The following is a 19,033-nucleotide window of genomic DNA, read 5'->3' on the forward strand; positions in this document are numbered from 1 at the left end:
ATGTGTGGAAACTTTCCCCCTCAGGTTGTAATCTCTGCATGAATCTAACAATCAGCAGTAAAAACCTTCAGCGTGTTTTTTTTTTATTTTTTATTGTCCTTCCTCCCCGTCTCTGCAACATTATCTTTCCCTGCCTTGTTTGGAAGCAGAAACAACACCAAGGGATTCATCTTTTTGAAGTGTGCGATTAATTTTCCCTCTTTCTAGGTGCACTGAACTGCAGCGGGAGTTTCTGTGCGTGCAGCCACTGTGCCCCATTTCTTACCTGAGCTCATTAGTGCATTGAAAGTTTTTTTCCTTTCTTTCTCCACTTCTTCTGCAATCGACTCCTTCTCCACAACTCCCTTCTTCTCATTACCTTCGTGTCCCTACCCATCCTCCTCTCCCTCCTTCCCTATTTTCTCTGTCTTCTTAAAAATCTTCCACACACACACACACACACACACTCACACACTCACTGAAAGCAGATCAGAGAGGCCAATGCTAACCGCTGTCAGCTTGTCACGGTTGGATCTGAGCAGGAATATAAATGTAGTGCACTTTCTGAATAACAATAACACCATGCATGTGTGTCTGCATGCATTTTAAAAGGTTTGTACATATTGATTTTAAAACGCACTCTATATCTTTACGCTCAGTGATGTCTAAAATACGCAAAACAACCTGAGAGGTCCTTTGTGAAAACAAACAAGATAGTATTTAAGAGGTATGTGGTTGGAACCAGCAGTTTATTATCGCTCGCCACAAGACAATCCCAACCAACCAGATCAACATATACTGTATTAATGACTAAATGCAGGGACATAATAGTGAAGTTGAAGCCAAAACGAGGCAAGCGCCCCCTGTAGGCCGGCTCCAGTTTGAGTCCTTGTAAACAAGAAGAGCTAAAACAAAAATACATAAAAGGTCATTTTTCCAGGTGTTGACTCTTTTTGATTTGCTTACATTGCTTCTGTATGTTCAAACAATTTTCCTAAGTTGTAATTCGATGCCTCCAAAAAGACCAATAATTGTGTGCGGATGAGTGGGCGGGGCTTACATCCTAACTTTGCAGACTCTATGAAAATACAACATGGCCGCTCCCATAAACGGGGATTTTTTTTGGCTAATTGAACAGGATGAGGCTGAGACACCTCGTTTATATTTCTCATTTCGGCTCAAAGGTTTACTGTGAACTTTAGACAATTTTAAATTTTTCTACTTAGCGCGGCTCACTCAGGAAATGTCCTTTTTGATAGTTAACGGCAGAGCTGGTTGGTTTCTGAGTCACCTGGGTTAAATATCCGAATCGGAACTCGCGAGGCGAAGGTCTCGACTCATGCGGATCCTAAAAGTCCTGTGGCAGAAAGCAGCTAAGTCTGCGAGGTAGCAGACTTGCTGGAAAAGCGGCTGTTTTAGCCAAGTACTTCAAGTTATCAGAAGACGAAGTATAAATGAAAGCAGCTTTAATGGAAAGATGAACAAAAAGAGAGAAGACTGCAATGTGAAGATAAAAAGATATCAACCAGCAAGAAACTTTGTTTTAGAAGACCTTGACTCATAAAAACTTATGTCACTGTAAACTATTTCAACTCAAGGCTGTGAATTTAGCTTCACTTCAAATGATGAACTACGAACATGAATTAATTCTGTAAGAATTTGTGGCAAATTAACTTTAAACTGATTCCTGAAGCTTAAAGCTGCATGACACTGTCACTGCATCTAAAACCAACCTTTATTTACAACGTAAACTCAAACGTAAGCGTGTTTCGATGTTTAGTTCTTAAGGAAAAGTTCGACAGGTAATTGGTCCCGTTTTAAACCACTGCCTGGAGTCTCTTATCACATCTCAATCACTTTTCTGTTAGCAGATGAAGCTCAGAGGACTCTCGCCTGACCGTAACACGCCGAGCGTTCACGAAGCACGACTCACGCAACCCCCAACCCGACAGACACACGGGCTGGCTGCGGATGATGGATGAAGAACTGGGAGAGACAAGCAGGAGGACAGAGGTTAGTGGTTCTGATTTAGGCAGATAATAAGAGAGATGCGAGAGTTTTCCACATGGAAAGATAAGAGAAAAAAAAAAACTGGGAATGATGGGTGAGCTCAACGTATTCGCAAGTTTCTGGAGAACTGATTTTATACTTGTTGCTTCGATGCTGCTCTGAATGGATGTCTGACTAAAGTCTGCAACTAAAATAATAATTTCTTTGTTTAAATTAAATCTAAGCCAGCAGGTATATTAGGCAGATCTGCATTTGCATTAAAGAGAACACGCAATTGGATCATTGTTGTGTCTGTGTGCACGCAAAGTATCTCATGATCACAGGATGTATTTAAATGAAACTCTTAGATTTACATCTACATCTAAGTAACCTTAGCAAACACAAAAATGGCTATAACTCGCTAACATTTGATGTGGTAGTAGTTGAGACTCATCTTTAACACATACTTTTAGCACTAACATGAGCTCGCACATAATGATGTTTTAAAGTTTGAACAAAACAACTACAACTCTCATTTCTCAGCATGAGATGATCTTGGTTTAAATCCCTGGCAGGAAATAATTTGCATTCCTTCAGCGAATGCTAGATCTTTAATTTATATAGCATTTAATAGTTTGATATGACTCACATTATTTCTCTGCTTCGACAGTAGTTTAAGGTCACATTCTTTATTAAAAATCTAACATGTAGGCAGCGGTTTTATTCTCACTTCAGTGTGGCACATTACTGCAAAATCAATTTGTGTGAAAGAACAAACCAACAATGAACTGTCAGACTGGAAAACCAAAATAAAATGACAGCGAGAGAAAGAACTGGAAGCAAAATAAGAGGAAAATAAGAGCAACAGATGGAGAAGAAAAATAATTAGAGAAGAGGATGGAGAGAAATAGGGAGCGGAAAACAGGAGGGGAAGATGGTGAGGGACATGACAAATCATTCTAGCAGACAACCTCATTCTTCACTCTCTGCTGCTCTTTATCACACACACACACACACACACACACACACACACGCATCAACTATTTGCTCTAATCTAACTCCTGTGGCAGTGTGAATAGATATGGCTGTTTAGTGCCAGCAGCACAGCTCCTAGTACCTGATGGCAACAATCTGCTGAGTCAGCGGCCCTGCGCGGCGTGTGTGTGTGTGCGTGCGTGCGCGCGCATTTGGGAGTGAAAGTGCGAAAGTGTTCACGTTCGATTTAGTCAAGGGTGTAGACGTGCGTGTCGCTTTTCTCGAGAATGAAGAGCGCTGCAATTTCAACCCTCCATCTCCAGCACACAGCCACAGGAGCAGGCTGACAGAAGTTCACTATCATTACCATGCCAGCAAGACATTAGTGGTATTACCATGACAACAAGCTTTCACTGTCATCCCCATGTCAGCTCCAGGTCACGACTCTTTCAGCTAAAAAGGCTCCACATCATCTACAAAACAACCATCATTCAGCGGCAACAATAACAGCTGGTGGGAAATCTGGCAGCTAATGTGAAAAAGAGAAAATAAAAAAAGATAAAAATATGGGTGTTTTCAACTTGATATTTTCTTTTAATGATCATGTTCATACGGCGTTCAATCTTGCCTTCATTTAGCTGACATCTGTGCAAACGTTTTAGGCAGTTTAGATTCTTGTCTGTCGTACAGTCCCTTTAAGGAGGCCTTTTATCACCTTCAAATGTACTCGATAAAGTGGCAACAACCCCAAACAAGAACCCATCATCCGTGACAAGAGAAACACAAGCTCAGAATCAGAAGGTTCGGTACCGCATCTCAAGATCCCGTAGTCAGGTTTAGGTTGCACGAAAACAGAAACAACCAGAGCTCTAAAAGTGCCAAAATACACCCAAGCTTTGCAATAACTTGTAGCTGTTTACAAACAGTTTCATGGTTGAAGATAATAACACCAAATGTCTACTTTTATCTTAGCGTGAAGCAACTGATAAGATAAAACAAATATTATTTTTACTTGATGCGCCTGAACTTATGAAAAACATTATATAGCCCGGCACCTACTTTAAGTGGCCTATTAATAAGTCTACCTTTTATTAGAGAGTCTTATTCATTTTTGTACAAGCTTTGCAAACATCTGCACAGTCTTTAGTGAGGCATTTTCCCCCACATTTATTTATTTTTTACCGAATCTCATTTGAGCAGGTATCTGACCAACAAAGTACCAAGAACTCTTCAAGCTGTCTGTGGTCTTTCTCGCTCTCCATCACCGTGCAGCTGAACAGAACGGACCAAGAAAAGTCATCTGTGTAAAGTGGATGGAAAATAGAGCTGCCTTTATGTGGATGAACTATTATCCTGGTGGTCTTTGCTGTGCAGGTGTCAAGTGTGGCCTGCTGTGCCAAATTAATGGCAGACCATTTCCAAAACTGTCCTCCCACAACAGCCAGGCAAGAAGGGCTTGGGTCTAACTGTTCTACTCCTGAAGTTTCCAAATTTTACTTCGTCTGAAGGGGGAGTTTAAAGAGCTCCATTCTGTTCGAGTGGCTGAAACATTAGTGTTAAAACGACTTCTCTACAGACACGCGCTCACATCGATTCCACCTTACCTCCAGCCATGTCCTCTTCTAGAAGCTGGATCTGCAGATGGAAGATCTTCTCCTGGAGGTCACACATGCTGTGCTTCATTTTTTCCCTCCGTGTCACCATGTAGCACAGGTTACGCACCTGAAAACACACAGGAACGTCGGTATAACTAATGTTTCATTCTAATTTTATCATGATTTATTAGAAGGATGTGCATGAACCTTGAGCTTAGCACACATGCACTATTTTTGTTTGTGTATTCTGTATTCAAAATAAAGCATATTGTGCACGGTTTAAGCCAAAACAATAAACAGTATTTTTCATTAGACTGCAGACTCATGTCGGTCTTCTGTTCATCTAAACTGCCTGCCCTTTTTGTAGTTACTCTCATCATCTTATTAAATATTAATCATAACAATCAAACTGGAAACAGTCTGTAAGAGTCGACCAACTCTTGTGTGCAGGCCAGACTTTACACAACTAATAAAACTGTCAGAATTTGACTCAAATGGTGGTCAGCTGTTTCACTGCCTTCCAGTAGTCACAGATGTACACGCAACATTGAAGTTCCAAAAAACAGGATCATAGTAATGTCATAATATACAGAAGAGCGTTCTCACTTTAAAAAAACAGTAAGCTTATTGTTGCAGTTGTATCTTCATTTTTAGGTATGCCTGCACAGAATAATTTATCTGTCTCTAATGGTTACTGTATTGCTTGAAATCAAACCATAACTCCAAATGATTACAAACAAAATACGTATATAAAACTGGCAGAGTATTCCAGCTGTAGTTTCTTCAGTTTTTTCCCCACAAACACAAACTCTGATGGTAACGGCTGTTAGATAATCATTCTTGTCACGTTCATACACCCCAAAATTACAGCCTTTTTCCTTTCTATGAATTTTCTTCTTTACAAGCATTGAAACTTTTTTATTTTAATAAATATTGGTTAGATTGGTCAGATTTAATCAAATCTTTACACCAATACAATCTGAGCATCAGCTTGACTTGACACTGTTGTAGCAATATTTTAGGTTTGATTTGAAGTCTTTTAGATTAGGACTTGAATAAGTTCAAGTTTAATATATATCACATTAAAAGTGCTAAAGTGCCAAAGTGATGTACATGAAATAATAATAATAAAAGCACATAAAGACCAAAATATAAAACAAATAGAATACAATCTGGCAAATGCAAAAGAAAACCAAACAATTACAATAGCAATGAAAGATTTAAATCATGGAGCTTTCATGCTGGATTAAAAGCCAGTGAGTACAAATGTGTTTAAGATGAGATTTAAAAATGGCCAACATCTGAGCCAGTCTGATGTGGAGGCGCAAAATGGTTCCACAGTTTAGGAGCTACAGCTGATCACCTCTGTGGACCAGCCTGGACCTTGGGACAAATAACAGATCTAAGAGATCTGGAGCCCACATCAGGCTGCAGCAGGGCAGAAATACTCAGTAGCTATTAATAATAATAATAATAATAATAGATCATAATTGCATACAGCCTCTTGTGATTCCATTTCTGTTGTAATCTTTAAGCGTGCAAGAGCTGAATGGAGATCTCACCAAAGCAGGAATGAAATGCTTGAATTTGTTGGTTACAGTAGATGTAACGGGGGGGGGACTGGCTGTGGGAAAGGCATTGTGACAACCCCTTTGTTTCATTCCATCTCAGCCCTTTTCAATTGGTTTCCAACTGTCTCGAAAACAAGCTTAACCCTACTGTACAATTACTTACACAGCACCAAACAGCCAAGAGATAAAGATGTGCTGATGAAGAAAGTATAGCATTCAGCAGCCTAAGAGTTTGACCATTTTGCCTGAAAGCGGGAGACAAAACCACAACCAAGTGGATAAAAAGAAAGAAAAATGCTCCCAAATGAACAGTAATGCTGTCCAGTGTTTGATCAGCACACACAGATTGCATGTTCAGAGAACCTTATAGGGCTAAATAAGTCAAAGTTATGCATTTTTTAAATCCATCCTTGCTGTATTTTTGGTTCTGTATTTCAAAATGGTCAAACGGCACCATTGTGAGACCGACTGCGAACATTAAGCGTAAAGAGGTGGCATATTGTAGCAGTAAACTGGATGGCAGACTGTTCTTTCGCTCTGACACAAGCGCCATGTGAACCTCCTGTTCCTCCATACTGCCAAATGGCTATCATATGGCCCTGTGAGCGGTATATGACTGCATATGTATCTGGATGGAGAACAGAGCTGTCAGATGAATAATTGAGTCTGCATGTTTATGTTAAACACATATGGATGTTCAAAGAAAATCTCCCGCTTGTAGATGCATGTGTTACTGTTTTGTATTGGCAGTGTATAAGAAGAAAGCAGACAGAGAGTAAAGGAAGTTAAATGGCTGCAAATTAGCCAAACAGGATGTCAGAAACAGAAAAAAAATTGTGAGAGGACAAAAAAAGACAACGTAGGAATTTCAGCATATACAATTCAAAGATCAGAAATACAATTTAGAGTTTGTGTATTCCACAGCCCTAATTTACTGACTAAATAGTTACATGGAGAGAACCAAGACTAGAAACACCAAAAGGTTCAAGAAAAACTGTGTTGGGATGAGTTTCTGCCTTAAGTAGAGGAGTTGAAGTGTCTGGTAATCTCGTTAACAAGTAATGGTGGCCCATGAGCTCACCTATGGCTCATGACCAAAAAAGAACAAGATCATTGATACAAGCGGCTCAAATGGGCTTCCTCTGAAAGGTGGTTAGGCTCAGCCTTTGAGATGAGGTGAGAAGCTCCATCAACCAAGGAGGAATTCAGAGTAGAGCTGCTGCTCCTCCACATCGAAAGGAGGCAGCTGAAGTGTTCAGACATCTGGTTAGAACGCCTCCTGGGCGCTTCCCCCAGAAGGTTTTCTGGGCCCTCCCTACTGGGAGAAAATCCAGGGCGTGATTATGTATCTGGCCTGGGAACACCCTGGGATACCCCAGAAGGAGCCGTAGTGTGTTGCTGGGGAAAAGGATGTCTGGGTTTCCTTCCTGGACCTGTTGCTTCTGTGATCCGATCACAGACAAGCAGCAGAAAATGGATCAATCTGCTCTTAGTGACTTCACTCCACAAAAGACTTAAGATCAGTTGTAATAAACTGATCTAGTCTTAATATAGTTATTTATTATACAGTCTTTGATGGACCCTGAAATGTTGGGATAAACCGAAACACAGGATTATAAAATGAGCTGAGTAGAGTTCATAGAGTCAATGTACGGCTGAAGATTTAGCTTTTTTCCTCATCTCAAAGTCTGAATCTCAGAATGAGTGAGTCCTGGGTTCGAAGCGTTACAAAAGATGTAAGATCTAGTTCCAGTTCTGAACATGTTGATGGTTTTTACAGTGTTTAGACATCCAAAAGGTACTTTTACTGAAACTCACTTACTTTATAACTCAGTTGATGAAGTTTCTTCTCTGTCCTACTTAGTTTTACTTCAACACAAAGAGAACATTCTGTGCGGATAAATCTTTTATCCTGTCATGAAGTGACAAATAATAGCAAGTCATTGTTAGCAATTAATAGTAACTCATTTTTATTTATTTTTATTGTTAGTCATACTGCAGTTTTAACAATTTATTACACTTGCACGTGTTCTTCTTTGTCTGCTCGACCACAAACTGCTGGAGCTAGAGCCATTACAAACACTGACATTTACAGTGTGCAGGAGAAATAATTTATCAGCTCAGTTTGGTCTGTGATTATTTCCAACATGTGCAAAACTGCAGACCTGCAGCACTCTGTCAGTAACTGGACAAAGGGTCAGGAAAGGAGAGAAACTAATTGGGCCGAAGCTGGAATACTTGAATCCCAAACTAACAAGCCAGAAACTTGATCTCTGCCAAGTAGATTTCTCTCACAAGCAGTAATCATGTCACTGTGTGTCAGCGTTGCGAGAGTGTAAAAGGCTGAAGATCTGCCATGGAGCCAACAGGGACAGGATAGTTTGAGTTTTTTGTATGTGAAAAGTAGAAAGCCATGTATTTGGTTATTACAGAGGCAGAACAAACATTTGAATACAGATATGAGCACCAAAACATGGCTGTGGCAGTAAAAAACAAAAATCATAAACCCAAATGCTAGTGTAAACTGGAACCTGTAGTCATGTGTATTTGTGTCGGCAGGTTAGAGATAAGAGCAGGAATGAAACGAGGCCTGTATGAGTTTGCATTCATGATAAAGAGTGATCTTTGATCCAAATCAATGCTTTATTTGTTTACTTAAGCAGTGTAGGAGTGTATTTGTGTGTTAGTTGTCCTGCAGGGTCACCGTTTATCTGCTGGTCTTGATAGATTTGTTGGTCTGGCCTATCTGACCCATTCCATGCCCTGTGTTAGAGCACTGCAGATAAAAATAGCCACTCAACTGGGACACAATGTGCAGAAACAGGCTTTGATTAGGACACTGTGTGAGCGCGAGCAAAACAGTCTTTAAAAAAAACAGCTACCTCTCACTGCAAACATGATAGGGGAGTGGAGAATAAGACTGGGAAAAGAATGGAATTAAGGAAAAGAGAGGAGTAAAAAAATACTGTCAAAGGTTCAATCAGTGAGTTCAGCTTTCATCAAATTATATTCAGACGGTCATGTTGCAACCAGGCCAATCTAATTAAACTAACACCAAGCCTGGAGCAGCTGCCTTTATTTCAGCCACCTACTGACTTGTCAGGCTTTAAGTTTAGCCCTTAACATTTTTAAACGCTAAAGTGAGTATGAAACATGCAAATACCAAGAAAATTAATCTGATGGATGTGTGGCTTTTCTGCAAGTGAACCAAAAACCTGACCACTAATTGAAACAGAAGCATTAAAATAAAAACATCTATCTGGTAGTACATATTCAAGGCTGATTAAATGATCCTATGACATATTTAGGAAAGTCTGAAACCAGCAAACAGGTGAAAATCTGTCTCTCACTCCAACCATCCACCCACTGCTCCCTGTACTGGCTCATCCATCCTTCCCTACCTCCTTAATTAATAAATCCATGTATTTTCTCGCCCATCCATCCATCCATGACACGACAGGGTGCAGATAATCAACATTACAAGTGTATTAACGGTCCATTAATGCCTCCTGTGCCATCCAGTCCATATTCACGCACACTCAGTAACACTAGAAGGCTCTCACTAATGTTGCATTTTCACCTTTCTCCACGCGTCACAGATGTTAGCAATCATGCACAAACTATTTGCACGCATCTTTTTTTTTTTGCTTTCTGTTTATATTTTTCTCTCAAACTGACTGTTGCTAAGCAATAGTTACATTACCTGGTGTCTGGTTGGAGAAAACTTCTAAAGAGACGACAAAAAGGACTACTTTCCCAACCAAACATTTCAGGCTGATTTTTCATGAAGCTGAAAACGTACAGTAATTAAGGAGCTTTAGTCTTTTTCCATATTTAAGGCTGCAAGTTTTTTAGCTTTCAGTGTCTGCCAGGTAACTCCTGTTGCTTCTTGTTGTCCTGAGCAGAAAAGTTGAAATCAATCAGATCAGATTAAAAACTAAGCAGGAGCAGAGAATGAATGGAAGCATATGTACCTCTATGTAAGAAAAACAGGAGCTTGTTTAGCCAACTGACTAAAGATTGGCCTCATTTTAATTATTAAAGTTACACTAATAGAGACATTAATAAAAACTGGCACCTCTTAAAACGTTATCCTAGTCTTACTGACAGTAGTATAATGTGAGTGGAATAAAATGTCATAAGAGAAAAGATTCTTATAAAATAAGTTGAACAAAGACAACAAAAATACAGAAATATCCCGATGACTTTCTTCACTCTAACTTTCAGCTAAGTTACTGTACATATTGATCTGACCCTCACAGCTTCCAGCGTATCGTCTATAAACCTGTGCTGCTTACTAATGAGCAACATCGACTGCTCACCACCCCTGAAACAGTCACACACCACTGTGAGGAAGCAGTCAGCTAAAGATCAGGATTATTGATCTTTAATTGGTCCAATATCACCCCAAAACCAACATGGAGAGGCAGAGTTCATCACTAACAAGACCACCTTAACTGGAATAAACACTCCTGCACATGAAAATAAACTTATTATAGGTAAATATAGATAGCTGTTATCATTTACACACACACACACATATATTCAAATATTATGTAAAAATAAATATCACATTTTATTTGATACCAACAGAAGTGCTTAGAAAATGAATTTAATTGAAGTTTAAATGCTAAAATAAAAAGTAACCATAATTCCATATCTTTTTAATTATTTGGTGGTAAAAATATATTTAGATAGGTAGATCCTGCACTACTTCTGATTTAGGGGAAAAAATATCAGTTACACATTTTTATCAAGTTAAATAACCTTTAGGCTGACTTTAGTTGTAGCTTGGTCCAAAATGATTTGCCAAGCAAAACAATTACAAAAACCCATAATGATCTTCAGTAACTTTAAGAGATTAAAACAAGTACAAACAATCGAAGTCGTATCATATCTCGCCCTTCTGATCGGCACTGTAAAAGCAAAAAGGCTCGTGAAATGCACCATAAATCCTTTTCATGAGCCTACAGGGGACATCGTCTGACAAAACATCACAAACTTACGAGAGAAAGTTAAAACCTGTCTGGAAGATGAAAATCTGGTGCTGCCTCAGAGCCAAAAGTATAAAAAATATATCTCATGGTTGTCAAAAATCTGGAGGAGAAGCCATGTTTAGGGGGTAGGTGTTGCTCAGGGGGGGGTTGAATGAAGTCTTTGGTTTGATTCCCAGCTTCTTCACCGTATTTGAGTGACTAACCGTAAACAAGAGTAGACTTGTTATATACATGCAGCCAATTTCCTGCCAAATTTAAACCTGCCATATGTTGAAGAACCAACTGGTAATAATAAAAGTATAAATCTTATTCAGAGAAATGAAAAATCAAAACAATCCTGACATTTCAAGCCAATAAAGGTTGTCTTTAAATTAAGGATTTGTATTTATTTCAGCTGTCAGGTGACTTCTGCACTAACAGGGCAAAAACAGAAACACTATTTTGTGTCAGAAGATTAATTTGAAAAGACTAGGGTTTTGATTAATGAATCAAACTGTGGTTTATGACCTTATGCATCTCTGATCTGCTTTGGAAATCCTCTGAACTGGTTTCTGCTTTGAAGATTAAAACAAAACACAATGAATCAGCCTTCAGTGAAAAAAAGCAGGATCAAAGTGAGGGAAGCTCCGCTCTAAGTTTCAACTCTTAAATTAAGAATAAAATCCCTCACGTCACAAACAGCTTCATATCAAAGTTCAAACACCGATCAGTGTAACGCCAGCTTTTCTTTGTATTTAAATTCAAGCTTCACATGTAAAGTTTGCGTCTAGACATAACAAACTAATTTACTCTCTCGAAACACCTTTAAGACATAAGGGGCTGTTAAAGAAATGCAGTTTACCTCATGAGGATCTGGCGTGGCTTAACTCAACAGCATGTAGTCTTATTGAACAGCTTCTCTTCCACAGGGGGTATCTGATCTCCCTAATTTCTATAACGGAGGGTCTCAGACTCTGCAGCGCTGTGCTTTTGACTTTCCAGGTGACTCAGTTTAATTGGACTTCCTGACATATTACAAAACTGAGCATTAAAGCGATTATTTAGGAAGACCTCGCTGAAAATGCTGCAGGACTTACGCCAATCATCTGAGACCAAACTGAAGTTAATGAGCACATTTCAATCAGTATAAAAGTGATTAGGAATTGCATAGCTTGGTATTTGGAGCAGACCAACAGAAGGGTGCTTGTTCCATTGATATTGATACAGATTATCTCGCAAACGTAGTCATTGTGCTGCGTCTGGTCATCGAGGGGCCTCTGTCCTGCATGTTTTTGTTGTTTCTCTGCTCCAACACACCTGGTTTGAATCAGTGTGTCATTAACAGAACACGAAGAGGTCATTTAACCACTGAATCAGGTGTGTTGGAGCAGGGAAACAACTAAAACAAGGATAGTGGCCCTCGAGGACCAGGATTGGACACCACTGTGTCAAATGGACTGCCTTCATAAAGCACTTTTACACTACAAAATAACAGCTTTCTGTAAAATATACAGTTGTGTGCATTCTACTCTTTTTATGTTGCAGTTGTTTAAAGGATACCAAAATAGTACCAAGGAGAAGTTAGTTTTTACAGCGAGGAAACGGTGGTCTGAGCGCTCGAAGCTTAAAGTATTCGTAACACAAACCAAGAGTCAGAAAGCCGTCCATGAATTCAGCTCAGTAAGTTATTCTACTGTAATACAGTCGAAAGAAATTTTTAAAAATAAATTATTAAACGCACTTGAACATCTTGCTGAGACACTCATTTCAAAGGCTCTCAGTACAACACAAAATAACTTTTAATTTGTCTTTTTTTATATATATATAATAATACCCCAGAAAAGACTTAATGGTTTGCCCCCCTCGGTTCATCTCTGACAAACTCCGTGTTCAGAACCTCTTAGGTCAGCACGTACAGCACTTTCAGCTGCACCCAGAACAACATGTGAGCCTTGTGAGGATGATTTTAGCGACTGGGGTCTTGCTGCTTGGAAGAAGCTGCCTGCTGATCTGAGGTCCATTACAACCGTTTCCAAGCTCCAAACCCTCCTGTTCTCGCTGGCCTTTGATTAACTGCTGCGCTTGGACGTGCACTAATAATTTTGCTTTATGTTCAATTTAAGTGGGGGTTTTTTTGCGTTTATGTTCTCAGGTTTTAATTGCTGCGTGATATCTTTGAAGCTTGTAAGGAGTATTATGTGTATATTCTATCTGACTTATTGTCTAATTTACTTTGTTCTTTTGTTTATACTCATTTTTTTTATTTTCTGTTCCCTTCAAAGCACATTGAGTTTGTGTATAAGGAACTGCACCAGATAAAAGGAAAATATTATGGCTGGCTGTTTAACTATTTGCTGCGGTCCAAAATACACACTATAAATTAAGATATGCAAGAAAGATTTTTGTCCCGAGTTTTTCAGCTTCAGTTTTTTGTGGCTGTAGTTTTCATCCAGTCTGGGAGTTCATTGCCTCCTGATGATGACCGTCTTTGGGAACATTTCAGAACTTCTTGCATTAATAGTGGACACCTAAATAAAATATATAAAGGTCTAAGCTGCATACAAACAGAAATAAAATTAAAGAAAGCTAATAAAGTGCTTCCTGTTTGGTAGAAATTTGTTAAAGCTTTTGAAAATTTAGGCTGCGTCTTTTGTTTTCAACATAAATGGTTCAACCGCAACCAAAGCAAGATTAAACATGATTGGTCAACAGAACTACGGCTCTCCCAAATACCTTTATTTTTTTTTTTCAATTTTATTTTGAAATTCAAAGTTCTAATGACATAAAAGTAAACACTCTTGTCTGAATAATAATTCATGAGATGCATAATTAATAAAGACTACTACTTATTATTTTATGCTCTGTCTGTTGTTTTTCTGTGGTGGTAAACACATAATTATTTAAAAAATAAAGATGCAAACAGATTTGGGTCAGAGCAACTCAGTACAAACAGATTACAAATGAAACAAAATCTAGTCCCTTGTTGATTTTGTAGACGTTGATTTAAGCCATGTAGGCTGGAGATATTATCCAAATAACTTCCCACAAATACATCTTAAACTGAATCTGAGCTAAAACTATTATTAATAATATTTGACTTGGGATTTAAAGTCAGATAACAGTGTATTTGTTATCTGTGGTGCCTGCATTTCCATTTAGAGAGTTTTGTACAAGTATTGTGGGTTTCTTAAAAAGTTTTGTTTACATTAAAATAAGGACTGCTTTTTTATTATCCTGACTTTATAAAAAGCAATGAGTAAAGTCACATGAAGCAGTGAACAAATACTGTATCTACACTTTAAAATATCAATATTTGTATTGATTTTAGGTGCAGTAGTATTAAATTATCAGTGGGAGCTAAATGTCCTCTGGTTATTATTGAACCTGAACCTCAAAGTGTGAATGAATTTGGATTTTAGGTTGATACGAATTTAAGAACATTCTGTTTGTTTTGCCTTTAAGGAGCCAGACTTTCTTGTAATCTTGAGATTAAGATTATTTTGGACTTTGGCTGCTTTTTTCCCTTAGTTTTATTCCATTATCCATTTCCAGAGGAATGTTTTGCTTGTTAGGAGACATAACTCTAGACATAAAAAAGCTCCTTAACCCAAAAGATGAACTGCTTCATTAGTTTGTTTGTGGATTTTATGTGAAAACAAATTTTCCCAAAAGCACAATGAAGTAAATCATATGATTCTGTCCCACTGTTGTGTCAACACAAACTACTAAGCAAAGACCTAGTTTTAAATGTGATTTTTAGGCGTTTTAATAGCAGCAGCCTGTCACAAAGAGACAAATAGGTAAAGACAGAAAGTATTTTTAAGCACACACCACACAAATATGCTGTCATAACCAGGTACAAGGACAGAGAATGAGTAAAAATAGCAGCCAAAGTCAAAAAAAAAAAAAAAAAAACATTTTTGAAAGACCTTCAGAAAGCCTGGAGAACTGTTGAACAAGACTACGTTAAAAGATTACTAGAAAGTCGTGTTCTTCGGAAGCAAAGTATGAAGAAATTAGGGGTGGTTTAATACATTTGCACAGTAATGTCAAACTGGCAACAAAACAAGGTTAAACCAAAATTACCCAGGATGTGTGTGTGTGTGTATCATGGTCTAAAAGTTAAATAAAATTAGGAAAAACGAATTGTTCACAGACATAAAGCCAAATCTAAAAGAGAAGCTCTTACTCCCATTACGAGAAACAAGGATGAAAAAGGATTAAGGGTAAATGGGGGGGAATACAGAAGGAGGGCAGCAGGGACTTAAAGAAGGGCTGAAAGACAAGAAGACAAGTCGAGTGAAGGGAAAAAGAAAGGACAGAGGGAGGTAACGAGGGAAGGAAACAGTAGAAAGTGGGTCAGAGCAGCAGACAGACAGTAGAGGCTGCTGCTTTGGATTCAGCAGACTGAAGCTTTGTGAAACCCTCCCTGACATGTTGAACACACACACACTTAAAGTCTATCACTTACACACACAAACTACATGATTTATTAGCTCCTGCTTGTCTGTCACTGTAGTCCCGCCCACTGGGACTCCATGGAAACGTCACTCGCCAATCAGATCGTTCAGCTTTTAACTTCTCTGTGCGTCTTTTCCCCCCAGCTTGTATCCGAACACATTTTCGTTCTGAAACGGGTCGTTTTCCTCAAACGCGGAAGTCCCAGACTTGTATTATACCTTCGCAATCTTTTACTCCTCCTTACGCGTCAGAGTTTTATCTCAAAGCATGCCTGCTAACACTTGTCGACAGACAGGTACGTGTTAGGAAGAAGCACACACAGATGGGCCCGTTAAAAGAATCCAGGGAGGAAGTGGCACTTTGCCAAAACAATAAACTCTATATAAACCTTGTTACACAAACATGCTGCTCAGCTCTCCCCTTTTACTCCTCCACAATCACATATTCTTTGATCTAATTTTTTTTTCCCCTTGCGGACTAATTCTCATGGCTCTTTTTCAAATCTACATCAGTTTCCTTCCCGTCTCCCCCTCCTTCCTGCTTCCTAACACCATTTTTTCCCGCATTCGAACGGCCTGTTGTCTTTTTTCCCCCCCGTCCTTCTTCTTTCTTCTGTCAGAGTCTCTGCCCCCAAATCAGCTCTTTTACTTTCCTAATGTCTTATATCTTCCTCCTTCCTCCCCTTATAGAGTCTTTGTGCACCGTCCGTGTCAAGATAAAGCGAGGAATAGAGGGCATTTGCACCAAGGATTTAATTAAAATGAGAAGAAAGTGTGCACACGCCACGCCACGTCTAAAAGTAAATACATAAAGATCAAATCTGGGTGATGAAAACCTTATTACTCCGAAAGGCCTCATCTTCATTGGATTGAGGTTTTACTGAGCAAACTGTTTCATGTCAGCAAACAAAACAGGATTTGGAGGAGGGATTAAATTGTCTCCAAAATCTCACTTGACAATGTACCCAGACACCATGGATTGGCTGTCCTGCATGCAGCGTGCATAAACCCTGACAGGATTAAACAGGAGATGAGACATTTCTGGACACAGTTCCTTAAAAATATCATTCGCTGTGCACCAAGTCAACAATCTTCTCCTTGCCAGCCTTTTGGAATTTTCTCACAATTATTACATATTAATAAGAAATGTTAATCATCTGAACTTGCTATAATTATTTTAGACATAAGTATTTATAGAGGGCAGTTCTGAAGTAATACTGAAAGAATGAGTGTTTTTGTATTTTTCTTTCTAGCTGCTGATGTTGGCAGCTGAAATGTTGAATTTATTTATTTTATTGTAAAACTATAAATCGTATTCAGTGTTAAATCTGCACACTTGAGAAATTAATACAAATTTAGTTGCCAATGGACAAAACTTTAAAGACTTCCGGCGATCAACTTGACTGCACTGATGAGCCAATCGCTGGGAAAGAAAATAAAAAAAAGTTTAATATTTAATTCATCTGCAACAACAAAGGATGTTTTGGTGTATTTGTTAGCTCTTTCTGCACCGCATGTTGGCAGCAATTTGTGTTGCAATACTAAACTATCCACAAAGTTTCAGTGTTGAAGTCTAAAAATACTAGTTTTGTCTTTTCTTGACAACAATTCCCAACCCTTTAGCTTCACACACAAAATCTACTGCCAGTTTAAATATACAAAAATGATTAAAAAAGCAATTATAAAACAAGGACATATTAACATATTGTTTTAAACATCCACATTATGACTACTGTCTATCTAATTTCTAACAATGTTGGTGAAAATACACCATAAGCAATCGTTTTTAAATGTAAATGGATATCTGGAAATTATCTAAAGACCCTGACTTGGTGTTTTATGACCCATATTAGGATCCTGACCCAGACGTTGGGAACCACTACATCAGAAAACCATAAAATAATAAACAGCCAATTATATTATAATCCACCTTTCGTGGCAGTGGATGATCGTAATGTTAAATCAGCCATTACTGATATAAAAAACAAACAGATTGTTAAAAATGGAATTTTTCTGCTGATTCTGCAATAAGTGGACGTTTACCACTGAAGCAACAGACTGCAAACAAAGTTATGAGAAGATAGTAAAGGTGTTGCCTGGAATTCAATATGAGACACATTTTTGGGACCTGCATAGTCATCATTTCATTTCCCTTTGGGATTAATAAAGTATTTTTGAATTGAATTGAATAGTAAGTTTTTAGCTGCTGCTTTAATTACAAGTGGGTTTAGTTAATAGCCAAAGAGACAAAATAAAATATGAAATAAATTCAAATTGTTTGCTGGATAGATTCCAAACTCTTCAGATATGTGTTTTTTCTCAAATATCTGAATTTATTCCTACTCTTAAAACAACTACTAATTCTAAAAGGTACTAGACGTGACACTAAATTACACTCTTAAACAATTAAATGGACAAAGATGCCGTTTCTGTGCCTTTTCTTTTCCTCTTTATCTTCTTGTAAACTGTCACAGCTTCGATATCCCCAGAAAACGGAGGCTGAAGCGACTCCAATCAGTGATGTCTGATGGAGCCCTAATAAACAGATGTGCTGCTTCCTCCACAATATTTGTTAGGTAAAGGTTCCTGTCCATCCACCTCTGCTCAGGAGGGGAAGTTGCAGAGGAAGTTATTCAGACTGAAATCACACTCAGCAGCAGGGGAAGGGCTTCACACAGCAAGGTGTAAAGCCTAATTGGCTGTGTTTTATTACATGACCAGTCAGGGGTAAGTGGAGGTCTGAGGAATGTGTTTGCAGATGCTCAGCGTGCTCAGCAGGGAAGCTTTATCCCATAATGGCTTGAGAGGCTGGATGAGATAAAATTATAGCATGAGGGAACATCATCAAAATTGTGTTCAGAGCTACAGAGTGAAACTCCATTTGGGAAGTGATGGATTTCTAGCACTAACAGTGCAAGCTCAGCTGACTGTAATCTCTGCAACCTTCCAATTAGCTTCAATTTATTGTGCTGTGGATTTACAGACTGAATGACAGCATGCAACTACTTCGGTCTGTTTTCACAATAAAACCAAGGTAGGCAGGTGGTTGGACTAAAACCGGTACAACGGAATCATAGAAAAATAAAGTCTGCTCCTAGTCAGTCACAGGCTAGACAGAATTGAAAGAAAACAAAATTATATATACAAAATGCATTGGAAAACATGCAGAAACTAGGCCACTAAAAAGTGAAACTTTTTAATCCTAATCTGTTTTCTTTGGCAAAGTGCAACAACATTCAGAGAAAGAAAAACGAAAATACAATAAACACAGTTAACAGCCTAATAAATGCTTTCTCAAAGTGTCTCATTTACCAGCAAATAAACATCAGAGTCTAGAAAAAAAACAAAAAAAACCGTCTGGTCAAAAGTCTGTTTACACAAGAAGTCATAAAACGGCTCACAAAAACAGCTAAAATGTGGCTGAAGCAGCCACGATAACATCCCTGAAGTATGCTGGCGATGTCATTTAGACTTAATATTTCAGCTGG

At 38.5% G+C, this 19,033-nt stretch overlaps 1 protein-coding gene and 1 long non-coding RNA gene across 3 annotated transcripts in view; one reads left to right on the forward strand and one right to left on the reverse strand.

Annotated features, from left to right (window-relative positions):
* LOC112450629 overlaps window positions 1-4,850 on the forward strand; it is a 40,139-nt gene extending 35,289 nt beyond the window's left edge. The window contains exons 2-3 of the long non-coding RNA XR_003039298.2: window positions 1,848-1,992; window positions 4,144-4,850. This is a non-coding gene — a long non-coding RNA (uncharacterized LOC112450629). The remainder of the gene's footprint in view (window positions 1-1,847; window positions 1,993-4,143) is intronic.
* jade2 (jade family PHD finger 2) overlaps window positions 1-19,033 on the reverse strand; it is a 169,229-nt gene that overhangs the window by 13,954 nt on the left and 136,242 nt on the right. For both annotated transcript variants that reach the window (XM_025006726.2, XM_017419881.3), the window contains exon 11: window positions 4,548-4,665. In XM_025006726.2, coding sequence (XP_024862494.1) covers window positions 4,548-4,665 — 118 coding nt within the window. The remainder of the gene's footprint in view (window positions 1-4,547; window positions 4,666-19,033) is intronic.

The sequence above is a fragment of the Kryptolebias marmoratus genome, linkage group LG13 (genome assembly GCF_001649575.2).
Source record: "Kryptolebias marmoratus isolate JLee-2015 linkage group LG13, ASM164957v2, whole genome shotgun sequence".
Classification (NCBI taxonomy): Eukaryota; Metazoa; Chordata; class Actinopteri; order Cyprinodontiformes; family Rivulidae; genus Kryptolebias; species Kryptolebias marmoratus.